The 14,855-nt window shown below is 41.7% G+C and overlaps 1 protein-coding gene across 1 annotated transcript in view; it reads right to left on the minus strand.

The window, feature by feature from the left end:
• PRDM2 (PR/SET domain 2) overlaps positions 1-14,855 on the minus strand; it is a 235,946-nt gene that overhangs the window by 196,232 nt on the left and 24,859 nt on the right. Inside the window, exon 2 of the mRNA XM_040428936.1 lies at positions 11,469-11,545. Within this exon, the coding sequence (XP_040284870.1) occupies positions 11,469-11,477 (9 nt within the window). The 5' untranslated portion in view covers positions 11,478-11,545. The remainder of the gene's footprint in view (positions 1-11,468; positions 11,546-14,855) is intronic.

Consider the following 14,855-nt stretch of genomic DNA (forward strand, 5'->3'; position numbering starts at 1 on the left):
ACAGCACCGTATTCTGACGATGCAGAGAGCTTCTAGTAAGTATTGTGTGGAATATGGCACAATTGTTTTATGGCAGTAAATGCAAGCCTCAGACTTCTATGGGTCGAGTGTTACGGCTCCAAGATGTACAGAGTCGTAATACAGTAGTGTGCTTGAGGTCGAATAGTCAGATCTGCAGGATGTTACCAGGAAAACTGTTGGATCCTCTACTTCACTGCCAGATCCCCATTGACTTAAATGAGGCCTGACGATGACCCGGCTGATTTCCTGCATAAATGCCGGGTTTTTGCAAAACAAAAATCGTTGCATGCAACGTTTTTTTATTTGGCCGACAGCCAGCAATTGTGCTGGATTAGGCAGCCGGAGATGTAAATGAAGCCCTAGCAGATGGAACTAGTGTGTCTCCATCCTGGGGCACATCAGCATCCATGAGGAATAAGAGACCTTGTGATGTACAAAATAGCACTCCAGCTTTTCTTCATGCTGTTCTCATCCACGTGAAGTAGAACTGAGCTTATTGAGGCGCTGTCTGAGATAGGCCTCGCAGCAAAAATCTGTAATATTTATGAAAATAAAATCCTTGTCCTGTGCCAATGTCCATCACCATCGTAATACAGTAGTGTGCTTGAGGTCGAATACTGTACATACAGTAGGTGCATGTCACATCATGGCGGGAATTTATCGTGTCCTGCACTTAAGAATTCTGGCTTTAAAAAGTTGCAAAGTAAGACATTTGTGTCTTTTTGGGGCTTATTTGCCCTCCAGTTTTGAAAGTTAGCTATGGTTAGTTCATTAGCATAGCTTCACTCCAGATCTCTCACTGCAATTTTTTTTTAAGTGGTGAAAAAAGTCACAAACTTACTCCAGTAGAGGGGTAGGGTTAAAAAAAAAAAAAAAAAAACTGGAGTAGCATTTCTACACAAGTGTACAAAATATAACATGCAACAATTGACAAAGATGGCGCAAAGTATGTCAATGCACACTCAAGCAAGCGTTTGCATCATCCATCCGCTGCGGGGAGGGGGCCACCCCGATGTTTTTTCTATAGTAACCAGGGATGAGCGAACTTGTGTTTCAAGTTCAGTGTACAAGGTTTGGGTTATCTAATAATTCCGTTATAGATTTCACTACCACAGACCATAACTTATGATCCGTGGTAGCAGAATCCATAACGGAATTCTTAGATAACCCAAACCTTGCACGCCGAACCTGAAACTGAAGTTCGCTCATCCCTAATAGTAACATTTCGACCCTCAGTAGCAATTGGATGCCATGGCCACATCACTATGAATGCATCATGAGGTCTAAATACTGGCACCTCATCTATTGGTGACACCATTCCACTGCACCAGATGTTCCTTCTCTATACGACCAATGGCAATCGTGTTTGAAAAAGGTCATTTGGACGACACGTCACACGTATAAATTGCACCAAAAAAAATCTAAAATAAGCACCAATTTGTTTAAACTATGGAGTGCATGAAGTTTATGTCTGATACTGGGACCAACACTATGGGACAAGAGTTTATTTTTATAGGTTCCTACCACTAAGAGAAACATAGAAACATAGAATGTGTCGGCAGATAAGAACCATTTGGCCCATCTAGTCTGCCCAATATACTGAATACTATGGATAGCCCCCGGCCCCATCTTTTATGAAGGATGGCCTTATGCCTATCCCATGCATGCTTAAACCCCTTCACTGTGTTTGCAGCTACCACTTCTGCAGGAAGGCTATTCCATGCATCCACTACTCTCTCAGTAAAGTAATACTTCCTTATATTACTTTTAAACCTTTGCCCCTCTAATTTAAAACTGTGTCCTCTTGTGGTAGTTTTTCTTCTTTTAAATATGCTCTCTTCCTTAACCGAGTTGATTCCCTTTATGTATTTAAAAGTTTCTATCATATCCCCTCTGTCTCTTCTTTCTTCCAAGCTATACATATTAAGGTCCTTTAACCTTTCCTGGTAAGTTTTATCCTGAAATCCATGTACTAGTTTAGTAGCTCTTCTCTGAACTCTCTCTAGAGTATCTATATCCTTCTGGAGATATGGCCTCCAGTACTGCGCACAATACTCCAAGTGAGGTCTCACCAGTGTTCTGTACAGCGGCATAAGCACTTCACTCTTTCTACTGCTTATACCTCTCCCTATACATCCAAGCATTCTGCTGGCATTTCGTGCTGCTCTATTACATTGTCTTCCCACCTTTAAGTCTTCTGAAATAATTACTCCTAAATCCCTTTCCTCAGATACTGAGGTCAGGACTGTGTCAAATATTCTATATTCTGCCCTTGGGTTTTTACGCCCCAGGTGCATTATCTTGCACTTATCCACATTAAATTTCAGTTTCCAGAGTTCTGACCATTCTTCTAGTTTTCCTAAATCCTTTTCCATTTGGCGTTTCCCTCCAGGAACATCAACCCTGTTACATATCTTTGTGTCATCAGCAAAAAGACAAACCTTACCAGCGAGGCCTTTTGCAATATCACTTATGAAGATATTAAACAAAATCGGTCCCAGTACAGATCCCTATGGAACCCCACTGGTAACATGACCTTGTTTTGAATGTTCTCCATTGACTACAACCCTCTGTTGTCTGTCACTCAGCCACTGCCTAATCCACTCAACAATATGGGAGTCCATGCTCAATGACTGCAGTTTATTGATAAGTCTTCTATGTGGGACAGTGTCAAAAGCCTTACTAAAATCTAGATATGCGATGTCTACTGCACCTCCACCGTCTATTATTTTATTCACCCAGTCAAAAAAATCTATAAGATTTGTTTGACATGATCTCCCTGAAGTAAACCCATGTTGTTTTTCATCTTGCAATCCATGGGATTTCAGATGTTCCACAATCCTATCCTTTAATAGGGTTTCCATTAATTTGCCTACTATTGATGTCAGACTCACTGGTCTATAGTTGCTCGATTCCTCCCTACTACCTTTCTTGTGAATGGGCACGACATTTGCCAATTTCCAATCTTCCGGGACGACTCCTGTTACTAATGATTGGTAAAATAAATCTGTTAACGGTTTTGCCAGCTCACCACTAAGCTCTTTTAATAATTTTGGGTGTATTTCATCAGGCCCCTGTGACTTATCTGTCTTCACCTTAGACAGCAAACTTAGAACATCTTCCTCTGTAAAGATACATGCATCAAACGATTTAATAGTCATTCTTTCTAGTGGAGGTCCTTCTCCTTTTTCTTTTGTAAAAACTGAACAGAAGTATTCATTAAGGCAGTCGGCTAGCCCTTTATTCTCTTCTACATACCTTCCGTCCTTTGTTTTTAATTTAGTTATTCCTTGTTTTAATTTCCTTTTTTCATTTATATATATGAAGAATGTCTTATCCCCTTTTTTCATAGACTGAGCTAGTTTTTCTTCTGCCTGCGCTTTAGAAGTTCTTATAACTTGCTTGGCCTCTCTCTGCCTAATCTTGTAGATTTCCTTATCTTCATTGCTCTTAGTTTTTTTATAATTACAAAATGCTAGCTTTTTATTTTTAATGATTTGGGCCACTTCTGCTGAGTACCACATTGGTCTCCTCCTTTTTTTGCTTTTACTGACAAGTCTAATGCAATTTTCTGTTGCCTTCAATAATGCACCTTTTAAGTAGTCCCATTTCTCCTGGACTCCATGTAATCCGTTCCAGTCTGATAAGGACTCATTTATGACTAATTTCATTTTTGAAAAGTCTGTTTTTCTAAAATCTAAAACTTTTGTTTTTGTGTGGTGGGACTCTTTCACAGTTCTTATATTAAACCACACTGACTGGTGATCACTAGATCCCAAGGTTTTGCCTACAATGACATCATATACCGAATCCCCGTTTGTGAATACCAAATCCAAAATGGCCTCCCTCCGGGTTGGCTCCTCAACCACTTGTTGTAGAGATAACCCCAGTAGGGAATTTAGAATATCTGTACTCCTGGTAGAACTTGCTATTTTGGTTTTCCAGTTTATATCTGGAAGATTGAAATCTCCCATAATGATAACTTGTCTGAATCTCAGAATCTCACATAACCGCTTAAAGGAGTTTTCCAGGCTCTTGAAAATAATGACCTATCAGGATAGGTAATAAATATTCAAATCGGTGAGGGTCCGACACTCCACCACCCCACCAATCAGCTGTGCTCTGCAGACTCCAGCGCTGGCACTAGAACTTGAATGAAGAAGAAAGCAGACAGCGCCGTTCAAAGTGTAGTGGCCGTGCTGGGTTACTGCAGCTCAGCTCTCATTGAAGTGAAGGAGAGCCAAACTGAATAACCTGACACAACCACTACACTTTGAACGGAGCTGTTCCTTTAAGGAATATTATGGCCAGAACAATAGTCCCAACTGCCCATTTTTGTAGCAATATTGTCCCATAAAATGGACTTCAAAGTGTGTGGGGCTTTTGCAAAAAGCCAAAAGTGGGCGTTTCTGTGTGGATCAGGGGCAGGCTCAATAATGTCCTGTGAATGGGGATTCCATGTTATGAAATGTATGGTAGAATTGCTCTGCTCTCAGTTTATCCTGAAGTGTTCTACTCAGGATTACAACATAGGTGCCAATAAATCTGATATTGGCGAGAATGTTCGGTGAAACGGACCACAAAACGGGACATGTTCAGTGTTATAGCGGTTGTTCCCGGGTGGGGCATAAAATGTCTACAGATTTGGAATGGAAACTCGTGGTTTATATATCTTTTTGTACTAATTATTCAATTAGTACGCAGTTGTCTAAGGATGGATATCTAGCTTGAATATATTCTGTTGTCAAATCCCAAGGCTTATTGGAAAGGTGGATCTTGACTCACAGAGGACCACTTTCAATAAGGGGGCGCTGGCAAGTAGGGTCTCTTTCCTGGGAGATACTTCTTTGAATATAAACAGAACAACATGCTTCCAGCATACAGCATCTGCAGCATGATATATGGCCCATTTACATGACGTACATACATGTTAGTGATAGTTCAGCTTCGGCCATAACCTAAACTAAACTGACCCTCCAGAAACAGGTCATCTCCAATTCTCTATTGGGGACTTCAGGGTGCTGTTTTATGGGTGTAATTGTGGCCATCTGTAAGACATTCTACTTCGGCCCCTTAAAAGCTGGGGCCACACAGTGGCATGTTTCGAGCGACATTGCATCTAGTGACTGTCAATGGTGTTGCAGTGCCACTGCCACACGTCAATCACAGAAAATCCAAAACGGTTGGATTTCTGTGCACAAGTCGCACGAAAGAGACAGCGCTATTATAGAACACAATCCAAGTGGCGTGTCACTGTGACTAACCTGCGACTTTACAGCCAAGTCATAGCTCTAAAATAGACCCTCAAAATCATGTTTTAGATAAGTCGCGCAAATGCCTTCTGTCGCGTGACTTTTCTGAGGAACACGTGTTGTCTTATAGCCCCAGCCTAAAGGAGCCCTGCTCCTGAATATACAGGGTGGCCCATGAAAAAGGAGCAGCCATATTAGTAAGCATTTAGAGTTTTACCTCCAGGCAATACTTAAAGTAAAATAGAAATCATTTGCCCTTTAAATTGGAAATTTGTGTTTATCAGCTGGTACAACCTGTAGGTGGCAGGAAATCAATGCACATTCATTGAGCGCTCATTGCTGCACATCCTCCACAGTGTAACCTTTAGTTAAACCTCCCTTACATCAGTACTCAGTGGGTATAGTGAAGGCACACAGCAGCACCCACTCTGCTGGAGATTACATTCCCAGTATTCATGCTGCTACTGTAAGAGTTGTTTTTGTACCAAAGACGTCACAGATCAGAGAATGAATAGTGTGAAAATTACAGCTGACGGGAACCACATTGAATGAGAAATTAAACATTTGTTTGAGGGTTTATTGTGAAAAAAGAAATGCCTGGTTCAGCATATCTGCATTATAAGGGTCCATTCACACGTCGGTATGTGTTTTGCGGACCGCACATCGCCGGCACTCTCATAGAAAATGCCTTTTCTTGTCCGCAATTGCAGACAAGAATAGGACATGTTCTATTTTTTTGCGGATCCGTAAATGCGGACAGCAAATTCCGGCCCCATTGAAAATGAATGGGTCCGCACCTGTTCCGCAAAATTGCGGAACGGATGCGGACCCATTTTGCGGACGTGTGAATGGACCCTAAGAGAGAAGGGATGCTGGAATGGAAGCAAAATTGGCAGAACAGGGATACAGTGATGTCACTATGATATTACAGCACAAAATCATGCACACAGTGATGTCATAGTCAGGGCTGCTTTAACCATAGGGCAAACAGTGTGGTTGCACCTGGCCCACCAGAAGAAGGTCACATGACTCTTGCCTCCCAACCGTCCTGGATCCAATGGGACAGTCCCAGATTTCAATCATGGCATGTCCTGATTTCAACTTTGTGTCCTGAGGACGGAAATACAGTTTAATACAATTTTGAAGCAGGGAACCACTCACTGGCATACACTCGCGACTTGCTGAGCTGAGAGAGAGTGAGCACAAGCGAGGGATGGGGTGCTAGGTATTACTTTTTTATTTTATTAAACCTACAGGGGATTCAGTATCGTAAGGGGGACACAAAAGGGGCAGCACTATTGAGAGTGGAGAATATACAAGTCATAACTAGATGGTGTCGTTTCTGAAGAAACCACAGGATGTTGGCTTGAAATCTGATTGGCTGTTTGTGGCTCCACCCACTTTTTAAAATTTGAACCCAAGTCACCCAATGACTAACTGTGCCAAATTTGAGGTCCCTGCCATTAACAGTCACGGCGGGTTCAGACCTGAGCGTACTGAACGTACGCTCTGTACGCGTGATTGAACGGGCGTTTACAATCGCGCGTCGGACAGAAGCGAACGCCCATTGTCGAGCGTTCCCGGAAGTCTATGTATGGGAACGCACGACACTACGCCCCAAAGAAGCTCCTGAACTTCTTGGGGCGTCGGGCGTTTTACAGCGCGATCGTACGTGCTGTAAAACGCCCAGGTGAGAACCATGCCGATAGGGAGGCATTGGTTTATCCTTGTTGAGCGTTTTACAGCGCGTAGGAACGCGCTGTAAAACACTCAGGTCTGAACCGGCTGTCAAAAAGCGGCAGTAATTTAAATTTTCCCATATAAAACGAATGCCTGAAATTCATTGGCTGTTAAAGGCTCCACCCACTTTTCCTAAATTCTAACCACACTCACCCAGTGACCCATGGTGCCAGTTTGGGGACTTTGGCTTTCATATTGTAAGAATAACAGCTTTTTACATTTTCTCATTGAAGTCAATATGAAAAATCTGATTGGTTGTTTATGGCTCCGCCCACTTTTTAATTTTTAATTCCCGTCACCCAGTGACCGAATGTACCAAGTTTGAAGACCCTGCCATCTTGGCAAAAGACAACTTTTCCCATTTTTTTATACAAAGTTGGCATTTGACCAAGATATTTATCTCACCCAGCATGGGTATATGTAAAATGACACCCCAAAACACATTGCCCAACTTCTCCTGAGTACGGCGATACCAGATGTGTGACACTTTTTTGCAGCCTAAGTGGGCAAAGGGGCCCACATTCCAAAGAGCACCTTTCGGATTTCACCGGCCATTTTTTACAAATTTTGATTTCAAACTACTTCGCACGCATTAGGGCCCCTAAAATGCCAGGGCAGTATAACTACCCCACAAGTGACCCCATTTTGGAAAGAAGACACCCCAAGGTATTTCATGATGGGCATAGTGAGTTCATGGAAGTTTTTATTTTTTGTCACAAGTTAGTGGAATATGAGACTTTGTAAGGAAAAAAAATAAAAATAAAAAAATTCATCATTTTCCGCTAACTTGTGACAAAAAATAAAAAGTTCTATGAACTCATTATGCCCATCATCGAATACCTTAGGGTGTCTACTTTCTGAAATGGGGTCATTTGTGGGGTTTTTCTACTGTCTGGGCATTGTAGAACCTCAGGAAACATGACTCAGAAAGTCAGAGCTGCTTCAAAAAGCAGAAATTCACATTTTTGTACCATAGTTTGTAAACGCTATGGGCCATATTTATCATTAGCTCAGGTCAGAATAATGGAGTGAAAAAGTCCCAAAAAAAAGTCCCAAACGCTAAAACTGAGCACAAATTTGCGACTTTTTTCTGCTCTGCACTATGCTCGCCAGTTTTCTGAAAGTGGGCGTGTTTACTTATGTAAATGAATCTCTAGACAGATTTACTATTGGGACTATTTAAAAAGTCGCTAAAAAGTCGCAAAAAAGTCGCAATTTCACTCCAGTGAGGACCATGCTTATCTTGTGAGACTTTTTAATAGAACATGCGACTTTTTCATAAAAACGTGCAACTTTTTCGTAAAGATGTGCGACTTTTGTAAAGCTGCTTACTGACGGATAAACTGCTACCGTCGAACCACATTTATTACAGTCTTAAAGGGCCGATCATAAATCTGACTTGGCTAAAACTGACTTTAGCCATATGTTAAAGTGGAGTGAGCTGTCAGAGTAATGCTAAATCTGGCCCTATAACTTTTACCCAAAACATTTTTTTTTTTTATCAAAGACATGTAGAACAATAAATTTAGAGAAAAATTTATATATGGATGTCGTTTTTTAAAAAAAAAATTACAACTGAAAGTGAAAAATGTCATTTTTTTGCAAAAAAAATAAATCGTTAAATTTCGATTAATAACAAAAAAAGTTAAAATGTCAGCAGCAATGAAATACCACCATATGAAAGCTCTATTAGTGAGAAGAAAAGGAGGTAAAATTCATTTGGGTGGTAAGTTGCATGACCGAGCAATAAACGGTGAAAGTAGTGTAGGTCAGAAGTGTAAAAAGTGGCCTGGTCATTAAGGGTGTTAAGCTAGGGGGGCTGAAGTGGTTAAACAAATGGCTGAAATTTGATTGGCCGTTGTAGACTCCACCCACTTAAAAAAAAAAAAATTTAACTCCAGTGACCCACGGTGCCAAGTTTGCGTACTCTGGCTTAAGTACTGTGAGAATGACAGCTTTTTACATTTTCTCATTGAAGCCAATAGGGAAAATCTGAGTGGTTGTTTGTGGCTCCACCCACTTTTTAGAGTCTCCGAAATGTGACAGAAACTTTCAGGTTTTCCAATGAAAGTCTATGGTAAAAAGTGGGGTTTCAGGGGGCCGCCCCATGGGCACGGAGGGTGGGATCGGTGAACAAAGCACAAGCAACCTATTCGGGTATGTGCCGAACAAGTGTGCAAAGTTTAGTAATTGCACTCCTAAAACTGTGGGAGGAGTAGCGTATAAAAAATAGCTAAATTTTCATTGGCCATGCTAGCTCCGCCCACTTTTGGGTCCCCCCAACATAATTCACCTTTTTATTAGGGTTGAGAGCAACAATATGTGGTCCGAGTTTGGGGACACTTTTTTTTTTCCACTGCGGCTGTGCGGTCCAAATCGTAGCGGGCGCATGCGCAATGCGATGCCCGCTCCTGGCAGGGCATCGCGATACCTACTGCGCATGCGCCCGCTACGATTTGGACCGCACAGCCGCAGTGGAAAAGGACAGGGGAGGGGAGTAAACGGGCGGGCAGAGGCGCACGGAGGGCGGGGTTATGAGCCGTTTAGGAGGTGCTGCCTGGGGCTCCGAGGATTGAGAGACCGCCCTGGGCACTTGAGAGGGCTCATTAACATAACCTTATAAGTTCATTTTCGGCTAAAAGAAAAGTCCGTTTTCTACAACAAAGGTACCGTTTTTAAGTTCTGGGTGGATCATATAACCCTATTTGATCGGTCTTATATGCTGAAATGTGGTGACAGACTCCCTTTAAACATTGCCTGCCGTTAGATACGATTAGTACAGTGAGTGGGGCCCAGTGCAATAGAATACAGTGACTGCACCGGGCCCCGCTTCCATTACAAAACTACTGTAGATGCCAGCCCCCACCCCCTGTATTGGGGGTCATTCACAGTGGCTGACACTGTTATGGGGGGGGATCTGTGGATGACAAATAGCATAAGATGCTATTTATCTGTCATCCACAGATACCCCCCATAGCAGTGTCATGCCATCCACAGATGCCCCCATAACAGTGCCATCCATGGACGCCCCCATAACAGTGCCATCCACAGACGCCCCCATAACAGTGCCATCCACAGACGCCCCCATAACAGTGCCATCCACAGGCTACCATTAGTTCAAAGCCCACCAAAAGCACACCTTTTGGTTCAAAATATATTTTTTCTTATTTTCCTCCTCAAAAACCTAGGTGCGTCTTATAGGGCGATAAATACGGTAAGCTGAAACAATCGAAGAACAGTATGTTGGCTTTTTCAAGCCAACATAACTACTGTTATGGGCTACCAAAGGGGCATAACTACTGTGAAGGGGTGCTAAGGAGGCATAGCTACAGTCAAGAAGACACTAAGGAGGCATAATTACTTTGAATAGGCACTAAGGTAGAATTCTACTAATAAGTTGGCATAACTAATGTGAGGGGGCACGCAGGGAGCATGCTATTGTGAAGAAGGCGCTAAGGGAGAAAACTACTCTCTGAGAGCACTAAGGGGGTATAACCACTGTGGTGGGGAACTAAGGAGGCCCACTCATTAAAATTTCTGCACTAGGACCACCAATGCGTTCGAACAGCACTGGGTACAGTACAGGGATAATGTACACAGTGATGTCACAGTACAGGGATAATGTACACAGTGATGTCACAGTACCTGGGATAATGTACACAGTGATGTCACAGTACCTGGGATAATGTACACAGTGATGTCACAGTACAGGGATAATGTACAGAGTGATGTCACAGTACAGGGATAATGTACACAGTGATGTCACAGTACAGGGATAATGTACACAGTGATGTCACAGTACAGGGATACAGTGATTTCACAGTACAGGGATAATGTACACAGTGATGTCACAGTACCTGGGATAATGTACACAGTGATGTCACAGTACAAGGATAATGCACATAGTGATGTCACAGTACAGGGATAATGTACACAGTGATGTCACAGTACAGGGATAATGTACACAGTGATGTCACAGTACAGGGATACAGTGATGTCATGGTACAGGGTTTATAAACACAGTGGCCAGATTTACTAATGTCTCTGTGCCAAAAATCTGCCTAAAAAGCAGTGCATCTAGGGTTTGTACAGTTTTTTCCAACAAGCTTGACAACAGGATGGGTCTTAGTGGAAAAGAGACAGAGCCTAAGATGTGCCATTATACATCATAAGTCTGGTGTAAAAATCTGTCTCTGATAAATGACCCCCATAGTGCCAATTTATGCCCTAGCTGGAGTAGATGTGATTTTTCTGATGCACCCACAGACAAAGTTGCAACGAATCTAATAGGGGCTTACCAGTGATTCATTAGGATTGCAAGTTAACTCCTTATTGTACATGCAGCAGTTGAGATATTTGGCTGGACTAATGCCTTGCAATGTGACTTGTGCAAACGAAGTCTATCAAACAAACTGCATGGTGCAGGACAGATGTCTGGTAGCCATTTTTCCTTACCTGATTCATTGTGACTTGCCGGTAGATTCTAGAAAGCCGCACATCACAAAGTTGTCACGTCTCTGATTACATGTGCCCTAAAAGATTAAAAACATAAAAGGTAAAATTAGATTTATTCCAAAAAAAGTCAGTAACAATAACCATTGCTATTTTTTGTAATATTGTTACATCTGTATGCTTAACCGCTGTATCCTGAATTTCAGGACTTTTCTAAGGCCTGACCCCGTTCGGTCCGAGAATGTCCGTCCCTTTGGTGGGTCAGGTCCCACACAATCTAACAGAATAAAATCTCAAATGCAATATAAAATTTCCAGTCCGCAAATAATGATGATTAGTCGCTGCGTGTCTCAGACGTGCTGTGGGTTCAATTCACACGAGGCAAATCTGGACAGATTATTTGAGGCCGCGCGTCTTTTCCTTCCACACAACTTATCCCAGGAATTTAATCTCTCACTCCCTACAGTGGAATCGAGTCTCACAGACGTCCTCTATCTTAGAACATCCAGTGAAATATCAGAAAGGTGCAGCGATGGTGAAGCACCATTTAAACATACACCGCTATATCTTTGCCAGAATACTCACAAACACAAGCGGGATATAGGCCCATCAGGTGAATAAGGATCTGTTGTCCTTTCTCTGTTTTGTATCTTCGCTGTGGTAGTAATCCTACGAATGGCAGAAATTCCTCGCCATAGTGAAGTACCGTAAGTCACTGGTAACTATAAATTGATTTATTATACTCACAAAACTTCTTGTAAAATCGCATAAAATATAAATAGATAAAATTCCGGCGTCCTCTTACAGCCCGACCCGGGTTTCGCTCCTTTGGCTTCGTCAGGGGTGTACATCCAAAAACCTTCCCACAAGTCCTTTATCCTCCACCCCACCTCCCCCTGCTTCACCTGTGGGTAATTTAGGCATAAACCCAATCACACAGTTCGCGGATATCCAAATACATATCTTATCCAACATTCTTGTTTAAAAGAGACCATCAAGCATAAATAATCATCATCTAGCTCTTTACCAACGCACCATCTCACTTTTCGTATCCTTTGCTCCTTCCATTCATAGTTCACCATATAATTTCTCGTCACTTTTCTTATCCTTCCCAATAATTACTACCCACTTTTAAGACATGTGTTCAGATCAAACTCCACATTAAGTCCCCCTGGTTGTAGAGTATTTATTTCATAGATCCACCTTGCTTCGCACTTATCGAATTTTTTTCTGTAAAATCTCCTCCCCTCCAGTTCCCCTTCACTAGTTCAATACCGGCAAATATTAATCCTGTCGGGTTTTTCTGATGGATATTTTTAAAATGCATAGACCCTTTTTGATATTTCTAATATGTTCCTGCATGCGAATCTTAAATTTTCTTGTGGTACGTCCAATATACTGGAGGCCACACGGACACTCCAGCATATATACCACGCCAGCATTCTCACAAGTGATTTCCCCCTTGATTTTTAATTAGAATGGATCTCTGTCTTTCCTCTCCCTATTCTTACAAGCCGCACAGAAACCGCACCATGTGAATTGATCTTTTTTTCTTTCCTTCCTTTTTTTCTGAAATCGTGCTGCGAACTAAGTGGTTGCGAATATTCGGAGCTTTCTTCAAGATGATCTTTGGACAATCTGGGATCTCTCTACCTATCACCGGGTCATTTTTAAGTGCAGCCCAGTTCTTTTTAATTGCTTTTTTCATTAACCCTGAATGCACTGTGTACTGAGTCATGAAGGCAAATCTAAAATCCATATTTTCCTTGTTTTTGTTTTATTTTTCCCCTTTCGCTATTTCTTCCACTTCTTTACTACATCTTTTTAGTTGTTGTTCAGAATACCCCTTTTCCACAAACCTATTCTGAATTATCTTACTTTGATGCCTGAAAACCGCAACGTCTGAACAGTTGCGGTGGATTCTCCCAATCTGTACTTTGGGGATGTTAGTTAACCAAGGACTATAGTGGCAACTATTAATGGCAATGTACCTATTCACATCTGTGGGTTTAAAAAAGGTTTTATGATGAAATTTGCCGTTCTCAATATAGATGGATCGAGAAAATCCACCGCAACTTGACTGACATTGCTGGTAAATCTCAGGTTCCAGTTATTACAATTTAACGCGTCTATGAATGATTCAAGACCTTCTCTTTCCCCTTGCCAGATAAGGAGACAGTCATCGATATACTTCTTCCAGGTAATTAATTTACCCTGTTCAGACATTTTTCCTATCTTTGGGGTGATGGATAGTTGTTCCCAGGAGGACATAAAAATATTGGCGAAACTGGGGGCGAATTTTGCCCCCATCGCCGTCCCGATCATCTGTAGATAAAAATCCCAGTCAAACAGAAGTAATTGTGATCTCTATGCATTTTAAAAATATCCATCAGAAAAACCCAAAAGGATTAATATTTCCTGGTGTTAAACTAGTGAAGGGGAACTGGAGGGGAGGAGATTTCAAATAAAAAAATTAAAAAAATTTAAAAAAAAATCGATAAGTGCGAAGCAAGGTGGATCTATGAAATGAATACCCTACAACCAGAATGTGGAGTTTGATCTGAAAGCATGTCTTAAAAATGGGTAATAATTATTGGGAAGGATAAGAAAGGAGAAGGATAAGAAAAGTTACGAGAAATTATATGGTGCACTATGAATGGAAGGAGCAAAGGATACGAAAAGTGAGATGGTGCGTTGGTAAAGAGCTAGATGATGTTGATTATTTATGCTTGATGGTCTCTTTTAAACAAGAATGTTGGATAAGAGTATTTGGATATCCGCGAACTGTGTGATTGGGTTTATGCCTAAAATACCCACAGGTGAAGCAGGTGGAGGGTGTAGTGGAGGATAAAGGACTTGTGGGAAGGTTTTTGGATGTACGCCCCTGACGAAGCCAAAGGAGCGAAACCCGGGTCGGGCTGTAAGAGGACACCGGAATTTTATCTATTTATATTTTATGCGATTTTACAAGAAGTTTTGTGAGTATAATAAATCCATTTATATTTACCTGTGACTTACGGTACTTCACTATGGCGAGGAATTTCTGCCATTCGTAGAATTACCACCACAGCGAAGATACAAAACAGAGAAAGGACAACAGATCCTTATTCACCTGATGTACCTATATCCCGCTTGTGTTTGTGAGTATTCTGGCAAAGATATAGCGGTGTATGTTTAAATGGTGCTTCACCATCGCTGCACCTTTCTGATATTTCACAGGATGTTCTAAGATAGCCACTTGCCATCCGGGCCATTTGCCCCCTTCCTGACCAGGCGAAATTTTGCAAAACTGACATCTCTCACTTTATGTGGTAATAACTTTGGAACGCCTTTATTTATCCAAGTCATTCAGAGATTGTTTTCTCGTGACACATTGTACTTCATGATAGT

This window comes from Bufo bufo, chromosome 1 (genome assembly GCF_905171765.1).
Source record: "Bufo bufo chromosome 1, aBufBuf1.1, whole genome shotgun sequence".
NCBI classification, from domain to species: domain Eukaryota; kingdom Metazoa; phylum Chordata; class Amphibia; order Anura; family Bufonidae; genus Bufo; species Bufo bufo.